General features: G+C 36.9%; 1 protein-coding gene and 1 long non-coding RNA gene across 2 annotated transcripts; one reads left to right on the forward strand and one right to left on the reverse strand.

The window, feature by feature from the left end:
* The first annotated feature begins 601 nt into the window (after positions 1-601).
* LOC147496564 (bidirectional sugar transporter SWEET15-like) lies at positions 602-2,491 on the forward strand. The gene is made up of 6 exons (XM_086559545.1): positions 602-775; positions 926-962; positions 1,077-1,287; positions 1,391-1,552; positions 1,752-1,871; positions 1,961-2,491. The coding sequence occupies exons 1-6, from the start codon at positions 724-726 to the stop codon at positions 2,168-2,170; spliced, it is 792 nt and encodes a 263-aa protein (XP_086415671.1). The 5' UTR covers positions 602-723; the 3' UTR covers positions 2,171-2,491.
* Positions 2,492-14,547: 12,056 nt separating this feature from the next.
* On the reverse strand, positions 14,548-15,132 carry LOC147496565 (uncharacterized). Its single transcript, XR_015196607.1, has 2 exons — positions 14,920-15,132; positions 14,548-14,837 (listed from the first exon to the last, which is right to left on the reverse strand). It is a non-coding gene; the product is annotated as an uncharacterized LOC147496565 (long non-coding RNA).
* Positions 15,133-16,938: the final 1,806 nt, after the last annotated feature.

Below are 16,938 nucleotides of genomic sequence, written 5' to 3' on the forward strand. Positions count from 1 at the left end.
ATTGTTGGATCGATGAATCTCCATATATAACTTCCTCATGAAGTTTTGATATTTTAGATATAGGTTGTTGTCTTTGATACAAGTCTTTATAAAAAGAATAATGGGCACTCAGTAAAGACTACTTGATATACAATTTCGACAATTTCCTTTGTTTCCATACACATTACAAAAGATTTTCAAATTACATACTATTTATGAATTCAAATGGGGCTTTTTTTTTTTTTTTTTTTTTTTTAAAATAGTTTAGGGTTGAGGAGAGGACCCTGACCTGCATTAAAATCACATGAAATTTTTTCCTTCTTTATCCTCTTTGGCGTACATAGTGAGTTTCTCATCCAATGGAGGTATAAAATATATCCACATGATATGAAAGGGTAATAGTGGCGGGAAAACTTTCCTGAAAAAAAAGTAACTTGAAATTTCGTCCTTACTGACTTATATCTTGGACAACCGTCCCGTTGAGTTCAAAGGAATGATTTACTTTTTTATGCAATTATGCATTCCACCTATTAATATCTGGTCCCCCAACACCGCGTTATGCATAAAACTGCTACACACGCCCTTTTTCTCCATCTATAAAATGTATACCAATCTAACCTTACAGAACATGTTATTGTTAGTTTCATTTCACCACTCTATCAAAACTTGATTCATAGTTTTTTCGTGATTGGGAGAGAGTGTGTGTGTGTGTGTGTTTGAAGAGTTTTGAGCTGGTAGTTGAAAATGCAGATCTTTCCCCATCACCATCCCTTGGTACTTGTCTTTGGTATATCAGGTATATATAGAAATTAACCGAAAATAAACAATTTTTTTTAAACTTGTTTGAAGAGAAATGATATAGATCAGGTCACTTATTAATGTTATTATATTGTTTATTATGAGTCGCTAAGTCATTTTGGTTCAATTTTGAATCTTATGATGCCAGGTAACATTTGCTCGTTCATGGTGTTCCTTGCTCCATTGTAAGTGTTTTTATGATTCTATCATGCATGCTTATGCATGTCCTTATATTGAGTTTCTCAACGAGGTTTATGTACCACTTCACTTATGTCACCGTTTAACTAATATCTTTGTAGGCCAACGTTTTATCGAATTTACAAGAGGAAATCAACAGAACAGTTTCAGTCAGTAGCATATGTGGTTGCATTATTTAGTGCCATGACATGGATTTCTTACGCGTTTCTTAAACCCCATGCTTACCTTCTTATCACGGTTAACTCTATTGGATGTGTTATAGAGACCATGTACATCGTCATGTTCATGGTGTACGCTCCCAGGAAAGCAAGAGTATGATGAGTTATTATTCATTTTATCTTGTTACTTGACCATTACATTTTTTTGACAAATAATGTTCCTTTTAATTGATTTCAAATACGGATTGTATTTGCAGATATCGGCTGCCAAACTGTTTCTGTTGTTGAATTTAGGAGCATTCAGTTTAATCAATTTGTTAACTATCTTCCTAGTGAAGGGTGACCGTCGAGTTTTTGTTCTTGGATGGGTTTCTGTTGTCGTCGCTACAAGCGTCTTTGCAGCTCCATTTAGCATTGTGGTGAGAGAAATTACAAGAGAATATAATCTATTTCTTATTATTAATTCTTTTTTTCCAGAAATATATAGTTCAACTATTTTTAGCTCTACAATTACTAATTAGAAGAGCTCTTTTCCACCGCATGCATCATCCCCATAATAATGAGTCACTAATCATCAAAATTTTCTGAAGTTTCGACTTGTTTAATTTTCTTTCTTAGGGCTTGGTTATACGAACAAAGAGTGTGGAGTTCATGCCGTTTTACTTGTCGTTCTTCTTGACTCTAAGCGCAATGATGTGGTTTTGCTACGGATTTCTGCTGAAGGACTACTTCGTTGCTGTAAGTATGATAATATACTCAGTCACACTCTTTCTCAATTTGTTATGAATTTTCTGAAATTTTGACTTCTTGGTGGCATGATCGAATAGGTCCCAAACGTGCTAGGAGTTGTGTTTGGTGTCCTTCAAATGGTGTTGTACGCAAAATATAGGGACGCTAAGAAGGTTATAGACGAGAAACTGCCTGAACAAAATTCTGATATCGTCAAGATGAATTCAATTGAGAAATCTGAGGAGCACCCAATCCTTCATCCAGTTCACGGTGATTCGGTGAAATTAACTTTGCGGAAGAGCATATAAAACATGAAGAAAGCGATAAAAACGAGAGAAGCATGGATTGCCAAATTGACGTTCAGATGATTCAGTACCAAGTTTGATAAGTCGCGCGGTCTTAGTTTGTGATATACGCCCTACATATATGTAGTGTATTTTCATGAGTGCCCAGTTATAAGTATGGAGCTCCATCCATCTGTTTTAATTTGCTTGTCGTAAACTAGGTATCAAGACAGTTATCGGAATGTACTCCACTAGAATGCAAAGATAATGAGAAATCAATTTGATAATCAGCATATTAGCATATGCATTCAATTGAACGAAATGAGAGATTCCAATTGATACTTAGATTGATAGTTTGATACTTCGTGATACTTACTATTTTGGCGTAAATGGGCTGAAGTTGGGCTTTTAACAACATTTGGACTTTCCCATTTGTAGCCCAGCCCGACTACAAGGTTAAAATTATGGCGGTATAGTATTCGGGTGGTCCAACAAAACTAAAGTTTTCCGGGCCATGAAACAAATATAAACGGACCGGGTGCATTTTTACTGGACACACTAGACTACTAGAGTGTCAAACCGAAACCCTGCCGGCCATGATTGCGCCATGGTCCAAAAGGATTACAAAAGAAGCCCCCCACATTTCTTTATTTTTGCTACATAAGCGAAATGTATTATAAAGATGAAGGTGGACAAAATTGGGGAGTGGGTTGTGACTAATCCACACCTCACTCATGTTACATCCAGTTCATCACCTGACAAATTACAATCAATACCAAAATGAGTTAACTAAAACAATAATAATGTAAATTTGGATGTTCCCACAATCCCACCTTGTAATCAGTTTTAGGGAAGGCAATACCGCAATACAGGCGATGTTCATTCACTGGTATGAGATTGACCCTAGAAATAGAACGAACAGTGAAACTAGCACTTTTACAACTCCGATTTGCTCAGTTTCTAACCTAGAAAGTAGGTAGATGTTTCAGTTCGCTCGCTTTAGTGTCAAAGATATTTTTTATTGGTGGTATTCACAGCGGAAGTTGTGAAGATTGTAATTACAAAGGTTCTACATATGTGTTTTCCTTTGATACTAGTACTAGAACTAGAAGTAACGACGTTTCTTGTAATGCCCTGTGAAAGGAGAGCACACACTCGCTTACTTGCCGAGAGGTGCAGTCCTGCACTGGTTGCTACACGCGGTAAAGTCTATGTGTTCGGAGATGCAATATTAGATCCTAAACCTTGGGCGGAAGTTTTCGACCCAGAATCAAACACATATTATCCCCTCACCTTAACATAGATCCCTTAACTTGTACTTCTCTTTATACGGCTGTGGTAGGCAACACGATACTTTTGTGTCTCACAGATTGCTTATTCTCTTTTGACATTGAAGAAAACTCGTGGAGTCCAATCTCTACAGATCTTCGAGTATCAAAATGTTGGTCCCCTAGACCTCTCACTGTTGATGATCTCATATTTACTTATTGCAATGGAAACGTGTATGCTTATGATTTTGCTACTGAGTGTTGGTTCAAAAGGCCGGTCGAGGGTTTGGGTATTGATTGTGGCTATCTTGGACGTAGCTATTTTGGGCGTGTTGGGCACTTTGGAAATGGGTCCTTGATCCTTATGCAGGCCGGTCACAATAGTATTCAATGTATTAATTTTTGAGTTACCAGGGGGGAGGGAGGGAGGGGTTAATTTATGTATTAGTATTCACGTATAAGTCATAAAAAAACGAGTACATAGTTGTACAATAACGGACTACCATGCAACATCAGGTTTAAGGTATATGAATGCGTCGGTATGGGCTATTCAGGGCTCGACGTATAATCTGTATTTGAGTATAATGATTGATGCACTGTGTGTGTATATCTGTTATCTGTAGTAGTTCTACAAAGTTCCTTGTAAAGATTACAATAAATTTCTTGTATTCTCGAAGAGGTTTTTGTTGTTCTTTTTGAATATTATACTGAAGTTCAATTCAACACAACGGTTGCGTATTATCACCAGTTTAAGGCATGAGGCCATAATTCCATGCAAATGTAACGTTGCACTACAACCTGTCCCATATCCTTGGTTAGTGTGGAGGTACATTTTAGGCATGACCTTACAATCTCGGAGAATAGGGTTTGTATAAGATGTTTGACTGAATTCAGATTGGTGCTCTGAGTTGCCTACATATCCAGTTCTCTGATGAACTGGAATCAAGTCAGACGTGGTTCATGTTGAGTGATTGAGTTGGAGATGGAGAGAATTTGAGCCCCCTGAGAATGGAGAAGACGCCTCCTTTTATAGGCGTAGATCTCCCTTTTGTGCTGTTTTGATAATTGTTTTTATTCCTTCCGTTACAAAGTAATGATCTGTCATTAATGATGTTGTTGACCAGCTTGCAGCGGTTACGTTTCCTAGGTCGTTTGTGAAAGGGCTATAAACTAAAAATTATTTTTGTAATAACTCTAATTCTTTATATTTTGAATGAGAATCATATGGGCAAATGTTATGCATATTATATATGTTATTAGTTATATGCATGTGTCTAATACTTTATGTTGTAGATGATATGGTGTGGATACACAGAAGATCATATCATCAGTACCTTATAAAGTATAACTAAACGTTCACAACCTAAATGGATTTGGACAAACCATTGGTATGGTTGTAGTATAATATGATATTAGTCTATCTTGACTATAGGATTATACTAGTACACTTTGTGTGTATTGAACATGACCAAATGAGGTTGTTTTTCTTTATACTGACTATATAAGAGAACAAACGCCTATGTTATTATGGATGTTTGTCTTCCTAATCTGGATATAATAACGGGCACTTACGTGCATTTAGGGGTGACTTCGGATCGGATCGGATCGGATTAACCTCCTTCGAAATTTTTTCGAATTTTTTTCGGAACCTAATATGCTAGCCAAATCTGATCCAATTTTTTTTCGGATTCAAAATATATTTCCAATTTCGAAACTTTCAGAAATTTCAAAATAACTCAGAAATTTCAAAATACTTGGTAAATTTTCAAAGATCTCTTTACTTTCAATTATTTGTGGAATATCATACGCCAATATTCATTGTAGGGAGAGAAAACCATGTCCACAACACCAATGTACCAACATCAATACGCACTTGTTTATTGAGAAAACCCATTTTCATTCAAACAAGTGATCTAAGAAAAAATGAGAAAAAGAACATGCAGCCACCAACAGCAAACATTGCATTCTGTTAAGGTCTGGGTATTTGTAATGTTTCAATCTTTTTTCGTGTATGGAAATTGAAGCGTGAAGTGTCTGCATGAATAATGGATTTTGGTCTTGGACTCTAAGTAGCTTTACATAACATTCTATCTATTGGAATTTGGCTTTTGGATTGGTCTGGAAGTCATTGTATGACTCAATGACATTTTTTTTCATATCATTGTTGTTATGGCAGACGGTGTAATGACAGTGGAGTAGTCCAATTCAAGTGGGGAAGTAGCGGCTAGGTTATGTTTTTGTTTTGTTTTTGGAAGTAAAAAACTAGAAAATGAATGAACGATCGAGATCTGGTTGAGATCTAATCAAGTGGATTGTGAGAGAAGTACATATTTTCGAAATAAATTGGCAATAATATCGAAAATTTTGGATCAGCTATATATCGGAACTTTCGGATCGGATATCGGATCGGATCAGTTTTTAGAGTTATATCCGAATCCAATCCAATTTTTTTTCGAATTTTCGGAAATTGGAAAATCGGAAAATCGGCCTATAAAAACTACACCCAGAGCCAGACCAATTTCGGGTCAGATTTCGGAAAAATCGGAAATTCGGCAAAAAGAGACACCCCTATCTGCATTGTACATTACTTTAAATCATCAATGAGTGAGATTCATTTGTGAATCAACAAACTCGATGGATTGGGTAATGATATTGTATGTAAGGTGTGTTGTTGATTATAGAAGGAATCTGTGTCCTGCAAGAAGTCAGGCTGATGATGTCCCCTTGAGGAGCTTATAAGAATTGTCATGTAAACCCTACAAGTGGATTTGATCTGACATGACAATGAGGTTGAGTGGTACTACTCAGAGACATAAGAAGTTGATTAATGTAGTTGTCAGTAACTTGACTTAATCAATGGACATTCACTATCTTAAACACGGGGAGATCAACGAGCATATAATATGGAGCCCATAAACGTGACATGTAATTTGGGATTAAGGCGGTAATGCAACAATGGCCTTTAGTGGAATAAGCCATTTGTTGACGGACTTGGGTCGTGTGTTCTGGGCGAACATGGGAAGCACAACCCTAATTTCTCCTCATGGTCCCTGTTGTAGCCTATAAATAGAAACCTTTCTTCTTGGCCGAATTTCACTATTCATATTGATTGAAAAGAGAGGCAAGAAAATATAGATCTAAATCGGTTCTAGCTTTGTGAGAAAGAAAGGGGTTGGTAGATCGTTGCCCACACAACGTCCAATCTATTGAAAAGAATACAACAGAAGATCAAGGGGTTGATTGTTGATTTCATAAAGCTTGGATTCTCAGAGATATCAAGAAGCTGATATAAAGGTATGATTTTCTATCCAAAACCGTGAACCCCATTAATTCCGCTGCGTGTGAGTTTTCGCGGTTTGTAGAAATTTGCATTCTGAAATAACGGTTCCTACAGTTTGGAGGACCTGACCTTAGGTCGTATGCATAACCTGCTTGTAGCCTGGACGCGTGGTCTGCCACGGGTGGTTGAGAGTGGAGGGTACTGCCATAGCCCCCTTTTTTTATATCACTGTTTGTAGAATAGTGGTGTAAAGAAAGATAATAAAGGAGACTGCGTGTCTTACTTGGTTGAAAATGGAGATTGCTGCGAATTGAATTTTTTTGTGTGTTTGTAGGCTGGATGTCGTTTGTTGCTTAGAGCTTTGTTGGGAGTTGATGTGGTAGGTCATATGTCGTAGTTTGCAGATCGTAGCTTGTAATGTGTAGATCGTAAATTGTATGTCGTAGCTCGTAGTGCGTAGATTATAGTTCGTAGATTGATTTTGATTGATAATTAGCTTTTGAGTGGTAATTACAGTTGAATCAAGCTTAACCCTGGCGTTGGTGTTAAGTTGATTGTACGACTTTTGGGGGCGTTTTTGTTGATAGTTAGCCTTTTGAGGGCGTCACTATGGTTGATAGCTAGCCTTTTGGGGGATCACTATGATTGATAGCTAGCCTTTTGGGGGCGTCACTATGGTTGAATCAAGCTTAACCCTGGCGTTCGTGTTAAGTTGATTGTACGCATTTTGGGGGCATTTTTGTTGATAGTTAGCCTTTTGAAGGCGTCACTATGGTTGATAGCTAGCCTTTTGGGGGCGTCACAGTGGTTGTTTCCCGTTGAGCGTCCTTGATTGCGATCATAGTGCGTGGTTTGAACTTGATCCTTAGCAGGGCGTCAAACTGATTGGTTGATAGATAGCCTTTTGGGGGCGCTATTGTTGTCGTAGATGCCATTTGAGCTGGTTGATTAGTAAGCCTTTTGGGGGCATTACTATGATTGATCGTTAACCTTTAGCTAGCGTGCTTATCACTTGCCCCCAGTTCGTAGTAGAAGCAGCTCTTTGTGGGTGTTAATGTTGTTTAGCCCCAATGAAATAATTTATCCCAGTTTGGAGATAGCTATGGCTAGCCCCCAGCTTGATTGGCTTGCAATAAACTTGCAAGGGAGTGAGCTTCCAATTTGCAATTTAAGTGACTAACTGGCTTGTAGTATATGCGAGCTGTCAAGGAGGGAACTGCGTGCTTTGAATTGTTATATCTGATTTGGAAACACTTGGATGCTTCTTGGTTTTGAATTGTTGATTCCTTGCTTTGACAAAGTATTACTTTTCCTTGATTTGTTATTTCAATTAATGATGGATATGCTGGCAACTTTTTATGTGTGGTATAACTCCATGGCGAGTGAGCTTTTTTATATTGATTGACATCATCGATGCGAGCTTTGCAGTGTGGTCAATCTGGGACAACCTGGAATATTGATGTTCGTTCAAGCTCTAGTGAACTGATGACAACTTGCATACAAGCTGAATTGACAGTGATTGTGTTCGAGTTGAACTGATAGTTGGAATATTGGTTGCTTCTTCCAGGTTGTAGACCTGCTCTGCCCTGACTTGAGGATAACTTGATTTGAGGACGACCTAACCTAAGGAAGACCTGAGCTGAGGACGACTTGATAAGAGGATGAGCTGATATAAGGATGAATTGACTTGAGGATGACCTGGATGAGGATGAGCTGATATGAGGATGTGCTATTCTGAGGATGAGCTGACTTGAGGACGACCTATCTTGAGGACGACCTGAGCTGAGGATGAACTGTTCTGAGGATGAGCTGAGCTGAGGGATGGTCTGTCTTAAGGACGACCTGAGCTGAGGATGAGCTGACTTGAGGATGAGCTGTTCTGAGGATGAGCTAATCTTTAGCTAATTGGAGTAAGCTTATATGTGTTTTGGTATTTTGGCCATAACTTTGGCTATATTTGTCAGAATCATGCGTGTGAGCCCAATTTGGAAAGATCTCGGCCGCGTGCACGCTGTCACCATAGAGCAAATTTCGAGGTCAAAATCCACTATTTTCCCCTCCAAATTCACCTTTTTTTAATTTTTGTCCGACGTGAGCTGATTATGCGCTGATCTGATGGACGACCTGGATGAGGACGACCTAGATGAGGGTGACATGGCTGAGGATGACTTGACTTGATGATGTGCTGATCTGATGGATGACATGGAGGAGGACGACTGAGTTGAGGATGACCTGACTTGATAATGCGTTGATATGATGGATGACCTGGCTAAGGATGACCTGAGCTGATGGAAGGCTGATGGATGACTTGGCGGAGGTCTTTGCATGAGATTTGGCTGAGGTTTTGATATAACTCTGTGATGAGTTGTGCTGGTGTGCGCTTTTCCTCATTGATATTAACATGCTCTGAAATTTTTGTTTGAGAGTGGTTGAATCAGCACCTTAGTTGACCTGGTAAGGAGCGACTTGTAAGCTGGATTCCTAGATCTGTATTGTCACCGATTTGCTGTAAAGGAACGTGTGACATGGTGGTAGTTGCAGCCCTCGGGTTGGTACTGGATCGACTGCAAGTGATCTGTAAATATGAAATATATCTTGCAACGTAGAAGTGTGCACAGATTATCTGAATTGATCTAAGATTAAAGATTAGTATAAATGAAAGATAGTTGAATGTAGACTTATCTCTTAGAACATTGACTTTTCGCTTGCTGCCATTGATAGTTGAATGGAATAATGCTGAATGTTCTTCTTTGGTGGTTTTACCAAGTTTCGCGATTAAGAAAATGGTGTGAATGCTTTTTCTCAAGAAAACGGATCGGCAGATGGCGCCAATCTGGAGGTACAATTTAGGCATGACCTTACAATCTCGGAGAATAGGGTTTGTATAAGATGTTTGCCTGAACTCAGGTTGGTGCTCTGAGTTGCCTACGTATCCAGTTCTCTGATGAACTGGAATCAAGTCAGACGTAGTTCATGTTGAGTAATTGAGTTGGAGATGGAGAGAATCTGAGCCCCCTGAGAATGGAGAAGATGCCTCCTTTTATAGGCGTAGATCCCCTTTTATGCTGTCTTGATGATTGCTTTTACTTCTTCCATTACGAAGTAATGATCTGTCATTAATGATGCTGTTGACCAGCTTGCAACGGTTATGTTTCCTAGGTTGTTTGGAGGACCTGACCTTAGGTCGTATGCACGACCTGCTTGTAGTCTGGACACGTGGTCTGCCACGAGTGGTTGAGAGTGGAGGGTACTGATAGTTAGTTTCACAACCAGCACAAGGATTTTTAGCCAAGGTTCGACCAGTTCCAACATTCACTCTAATTGGGTGTGACAAACTGGACTGTACCCTCAATCACCTGCCCTGCTGTAGCTGGTTGATCGAACAATGGCATGTCTAGGTAATGTTGACATTTGGTGCAACTTAGTTGATGACTACCATTGTAAGTTCCACCTGCTGTTACACCACCAACTTGTTGTATGTCTAGCATTATGTTCACGAGTTTTTCTTGTTTGTTAGTTGATTTCGGCAGGAGTACTTTTATCTCTTTTCGCCGGTCACCATATATATCTTTCTCAATTGGATCATGAGTAGTTAGTTTCACCAGGCCACCGGTATACATCATTACATACTTAAATTCAAGTATCGGCAAAATAATGCTTATGAAACTTGATAAGATAATTAAATTAGATGTAAAAATAGTGTTTCTACATACTAAAATAATTATAATCAATCAATAATCATACTCTCTAAACATGTTGATATAGAGGAGAGTAATCGTTTTCGATCCACTCTTGTTTGCACGTACTTGTAAATGAATCTAGAATAAACTACTATTAACTAATGATGAGAGTAATATGATAAAAACAGTAAATTTAAGATGCTAAAATAGTGAATTAATGATATGAGAAAAGTAATAGAGAAGGGTAATCCACCACGCGATTCGATTGGCTATTAGTTTAGTCATCGAATCGTTTTTCTTGATCCCTAGTGAATACCAAGTTATCTCTGATCATGGCTTCACTAGCATGAGAGTTTAGCTCCCCCACAAATCTCTTTGATGGTGACTTTAAATTCTAGTTCACCATTATGAGTTCTATCTCTAGAAACTCATAACGAAGAACTTGAAACGTTTAAACTAACGACTACTACATTAACAATCAATCATCCTCACGTGGCTTCATAAACCCCATCTAATGGAGATTTTAGTCTTGAGTAATTGGATGTTCTATACTAAAACAATAAGAAGAAGACATTAAAGTAAAAGAACTAAGCTTTATTGAATGGTTTTTATAGAGGTTACAAACCTTAAACTAAACTATACTAAACTAAAGAAAGGGGGAGATAGAGAGACCTAAATGAAAACTAAACTAATGAAAAGAGTAGCCAAGTTAGGTTTAGCCTTAATCCTCTTTATATAGGAGAGGATTAGGGTTATATTTTCATGCATAGGCCTGGAGGCTAGACTTTGGGCTTCTAAAGTGAGCCCAAAGTCTATTAGGTTAAGTTTAAAGTAGTCAATGTTGCTAGAAATTATTTCAGTACCCTTTGTGTCCACTTTTACAGCTCTGATTGGGACAATATTGGGTCCATTGGAAAGCTTATTTCAAGCCGGTCATTTTGACATAAAGTAGGACCAATTCTGAGGTCCGAGTCCAAATATACACCATTTTGAAGTTTTGATGGTTTTTTGTTTTTTTTCTACCCGAATTGACTTTGACTGGGCTTGAAAAGACTTTTTCTTCTTGATTCTTGGGCTTTTAATATAGAACTCTTCTAGCAATCATCTTGACTCGTTCTCTATGTAAAATGGCATTTTGAAGAACATAAACAGCTTCAAAACCTGAAATAGACAAAAACACGTAAACAATACTAACTCTTATTTATTATAAACATAATTGGCATAAGTAGAATACTATTAAGGGGTTTAAACACTACTAAAAGAAGGGCTTTTTGTGTCACTTTTTAAGTGACACAAGAAGTCACTTGTGTCACTTTTGAAACTAATTCTGAAGTGACCTATAAGCCCCCGACACATAAAGTTCTACCAAAAGTGACACAAAAGCCTTACTAAATGTATCACTTTTTGTTAATAAAAGTGACACTTAAGAATAGCCTCTTGTGTTACTTTTAAGAAAGAGTGTCACAGTGCTTGTCAAAAGTGACACTAGTTGTATCCGTTTAGGACCAGAGTAGGACATAATTTCGTTAAAAGTGACACATTAAGTATATTAGTTGTGTCACTTTTGGACCAGAGTGAGACAAAAGTATGTCAAAAGTGACACATTAAGTATACTAGTTGTGTCACTTTTAGACCAGAGTGAGACATAAGTACATCAAAAGTGACACATTAAATATACTAGTTGTGTCACTTTTGGACCAAAGTGAGACATAAGTACGTCAAAAGTGACACATTGAGTATATTAGTTGTGTCACTTTTGGACCAGAGTGAGACATAAGTACGTCAAAAGTGGCACATTAAGTATACTAGTTGTGTCACTTTTGGACCAGAGTGAGACATAAGTATGTCAAAAGTGACACATTAAGCATACTAGTTGTGTCACTTTTGGACCAGAGTGAGACACAAGTACGTCAAAAGTGACACAAAAGCCCCTTACTAGTTGTGTCATTTTTAATAGATATTATGTCACTTTTTCCAAAAGTGAGACAAATGAAAATAATTTTTTTTAAAAACATTTTCTCATTTTTGTATTCGATCGTATTCATTTCTTAACCTGCATCCTATACGTCATAACCAAAATCCCATTAACCTACTTTATGACATAAACAACATCCACATACATTTATCAAAACATCACAACCAAAATCACTTTAACCTGCTTTATGATACAGAAACAACATCCACTCGAGAAGAAAGAAACAACATTCAAAACAATTAACTTCTATTGATTTCATCGATCAAACCAAGTATTTATCATCTAATTTGACTCCCAACAAAAGAAGTCATTCCAATACCAAAAGAATCACAATTAAAATAATAATAAAAAAAAACTACATAGCACCAATACTATCCTAGCAATATCTTGGCTTGTTGTGCGCACTTCCAACACCAAAAACCTAGCTGCCATCTATTCATCTGTTAATCGATCCATGGCACCTGCATCATATCATGAAGTCGTCATTCCACTATGACTAGTATATAAAATTAAAAAGCAAGTGAATTGAATCAAGAAGGGTATATTGTACAAGTAAGAAAAAAAAACTATAAGAAAAGTATATATACATAAAGAAAGGGAAAATATGGAAGACAACTTACCCAAATTAACTACTCAGATAAATTGTTAGATAAAGTCGATGAATTCAAGACCAAGTTCATCTATTTCAATGGTGTAACTCTTCTTGCTAGAGAACTCCAATGCCTGTTCGACGAAAAATATATTATAAATATTATGAAAATGAATAATGCAGGCAATGCATTGTCTACCATATTTATAGATGCACCAATTTATAAGCTAGCTAAGACTATATGAAAAATAATGCTACTTTACAGTCACCTTCTTTTTCATTGGTGGACCAGGTAACGCGCAATACATAATATCCGCATACAATCCCCCCTTGTTGTTGTGGGCACTATACATAATTAATACTTGCATTAACACATACACAAATTGGAAGATACTTTGTATTGTATTCCAAAGAAACTAAGTTTACTGTCACATAGTTCCAATTTGGATTTGGATTCATCTTTCTCTTTCCTTTGGACATATTTGATGTCTTGATCGCACTGAAAATGCATTTGTTTCATTCTCATTATTTTCAAGATAGAATCAAATATACAATGAAAAATACAATAAATAAAGACTAAACTCACATGTTTACTAATAATTTAAAAGCTGGATCCGGCGGCCCTTGAAAATCTTTTAAAGAGTCCAACCAGTACACTTCCATTGATGGTATGTCAAGAACCATTAAGACCCAATGCCCCCTACATGACCAGTTATGTGGATACAAATTCAATTAAGTACTTTTAATTATATAACCAATCGAAAAAAAAATAAATAAAAATAAAATAATTTTAATTATATGAAAATAATGTATATGTACTGCAAATGTATAAGCACAGTTACCCTGTGTTGAAAGGAATTAAAAGCACACAATCACCGTGTTCTTCACCAACTTCAATATATCGAACCTTCTCATCATCCTTTGTATAAATAGTAAAACTTTCTGGGTTACCAAATGCATACTTTGCTCGAGCAATTCCAAAAGTCGCATATAAATATCTACAACATATATATACATTCTGTTAAGTCGTAGCATATGAAAAGTTAAATTATAACTAACACAAATAAGCTCACCAAATTATTCATACCTGTGTTGAAAGGAAACTGCCGTAGGTAGCAGCAGCATGCATGGGAGATTCGCTACAAAATAGGTTATGGTGATCACAAAAAATCATGCCAGGCACTCAAATATAAGCATTGATAACTTACCTCAAGAACTAATCTCCTATATTTTATTCCGTTCTCCTATTAAAGAACTTGTTCGGTTCAAATGTGTAAGCAAGTCATGACACAACATGATCACTTATCCTATGCACAAACACAAGAAGCTGGAACTGATCACGCTTGACGCCATACAAGATAGATGGAAGTCCTTTCACACTTTGCTCATACACTACAAAATACTAAAAACTTGCGCTATAGCGTTAGTTGATAGCAGTTGATAGAGTTGTGCAAAATACGAAAAACTTCAGACTGAGTCGTTATTTACTTGATGGAAATAATGGTTGTATATTCTCTAGATAAAAGCCCAAACACGGTCTTCTTCAAATTAATCAGAACACAAGAATCAACTCGTGTAAATGAAAACCCAACCTGTATAAGAACTCATGAAACTAGAAATATACCACGGCCTTAATATTTCAATGGTGTGAAAACCAATATGTAGCACTGTACAATGGAGGGGTCTAGATTACAGAACAAGGTCAAGATTATGGCTTTGAAACTGGAGATGATCGGACAAGAAGTTCCAAACGGATTAGACAAATTATAAGATGGTTATATAATACAAAGCTGATGCTATGGCTCAAGTACAACAGTAAGTGCAATTGAAAAATATCCTATACCCTATCCAAGTTCAGATATTGTGAGTTATTCCTAAGGCCAAGGTGCTCTCCCTTACCTGCATGAAAAGTATCGCGCCACAAATAAATCACCTAACCTCATGTGCTCAAATGCAAAAAATGATACCAGTAATTGCTCACCTAAATCAAGTATTGTGCGACTGGTCATGCTCGATAAAGTCTAGAGCCTTCTCCATTTTTATCACATTTACACGGCTCACTTTATTCTGATGGATTACCCCATATATCTTGTCCACAACTTTCACGAGTTCTGGCTGGAAAGTTGTGGTTATAAATTGAGTATTTGCCACATCTGCAAGACGACGAATCATATCTATCGAAGAAAACGATCAAAATCCACTTGAAACACTTGATTGTATAAATAGACATATATAGATGTCAAACCAAAAAGGTCTTATTGCCAAATCACATGCTGAAATGCCATCCAGCAACTATGTATCCAAGCCTAAACATTTTCTTTTAGAAATGAGGAACAAACACTGATGCAACCTACTATCCATCTATTTAAGAAGCCTAAAGCATAAACTGCTTAACTTGGCCTTCTAAAAGGATAAACCAGGAACAGAGAAACTTAAATCACAGCATAAGATCTAAAGTGCGGAATGTGTAACGGCCAGTGACATCATCAAGAAAAAGCAAGCTCACACAAAAAATAATTAAAAAAATAAAAGCAAATGAAGTAAAATTAGCAGACGATGTAGTAAAAGCTACCAACTGTTGCACCACCACAAGCAACAAGTAATGATCATGTCTTTTCTAAGCCTTCCTAGGCAAGGATGCGCTAGATATAAGACTGCATGGACATCGTCGATCGAATTCAACAAGTCTGGTGTTTTCTTAGTATGCAACTAAAATCCTACAGCTTGTAAATAAATTCTCTTTTATTTTATTTGAGAATGTCTCTTCTTATAAATTCAACATAATTTTGGAATTCCAGTCTTATCTAACTTCTAATTTACTCCCTAAACACAAAAAGAATGATAGATAAACCAAGACTAGTATGATAAAACCTTGCACAAAATACAGGATACTTATAAGAGTAAAGGACTTCATATTCGTTAAATGATTCAATTCGTTCTCAGTATTGTAGAATCACAGTTTTGGTCGCGGCCCAGCTATGCTAGTGAGCTGACAGACTTCTCTGTACAATAGGCAGAACGTGTTAATATCTAAACCACAGTTGGGCTGCATTAAAAAAACAAGAAGTGGTGGAGAGGAGATTCTGATGAATTATATTTCAAAAGAAATACAATAAAGAAAAGACTCTAAAGAAAACTTTCAAGAGATAAAAACAGCAGAGGGATATATAAGAGGTCATGCTCATGGTCAAGACTAGCAAAGATAGCTCGGGGGATGTACTTATAAAAATAAGGTCCACTCTACATCACATACATAGAACACAAAAAAAAAAAAAAAAAAAAAAAATATTACCTTTATTTTCTTGCTCGAGAGAGAGACAGCTGGAAAGGGAACCGGAGAAGGAGGGATGGATGAGAGACCGTTGGGTGAGAGAGCGCGCGTGGTGCTATAGAACACCGGTGAGAATTAGGAACGGTGAGGTCTCTTCAGCGTTTTTGCGAGACTGTTTTTCTTTTCTGTTTTTTTTTGTTTGGCGTTTTTTCATTTTTTAACCCTAAGTGATGAGTCCTAATTTTGATTTAAATGACTTCAGTTTATTCCCTTTCTATTTCTTTTCCTTTTAGGTTTAGTAAGTTAGTTGTTTTACGAGGGAACCTAAAAAATATAGCCGCGTTACTCGTACTTGTGTCGCTTATTTATTTCGATAATTTGTTAATTTTGTTTTTGATATTTTTACACCTAAAAGTGACACAACAAGTCAAACTACTAGTGTCACGTTCAAATAATAGGACACAAAAAAAAAAAAATTACTTGTGTCACTTTTCCTAAAATTAACACATTAGCCCTCGTTCCATAAAAAAGTGACACATCAAAACTCTGTGTGTCACTTTTTTCTAGTAAATGACACGAGACAAAAAGAATAAGTGACACAAAAAGCCCTTCTTTTAGTAGTGATACTTTTGGGTGCTTATCACACCACCCCCAAACAGTATTTTACTTGTCCTCAAGCAAAGATGAGAAATAAAAATAGATAAGTGGCAAAAAATGTGGTCTTAACTA

Source organism: Coptis chinensis, chromosome 5 (genome assembly GCF_015680905.1).
Source record: "Coptis chinensis isolate HL-2020 chromosome 5, ASM1568090v1, whole genome shotgun sequence".
Lineage (NCBI taxonomy): Eukaryota > Viridiplantae > Streptophyta > Magnoliopsida > Ranunculales > Ranunculaceae > Coptis > Coptis chinensis.

Excerpts from the sequence above, each read along its gene's own strand:
- LOC147496564 (XM_086559545.1), top strand. The coding sequence starts at position 724 with ATGCAGATCTTTCCCCATCACCATCCCTTGGTACTTGTCTTTGGTATA. Across the intron at positions 1,288-1,390 it reads ACGCTCCCAGGAAAGCAAGA|ATATCGGCTGCCAAACTGTT; the intron begins GTATGATGAGTT and ends TTGTATTTGCAG. Across the intron at positions 1,872-1,960 it reads TGAAGGACTACTTCGTTGCT|GTCCCAAACGTGCTAGGAGT; the intron begins GTAAGTATGATA and ends ATGATCGAATAG.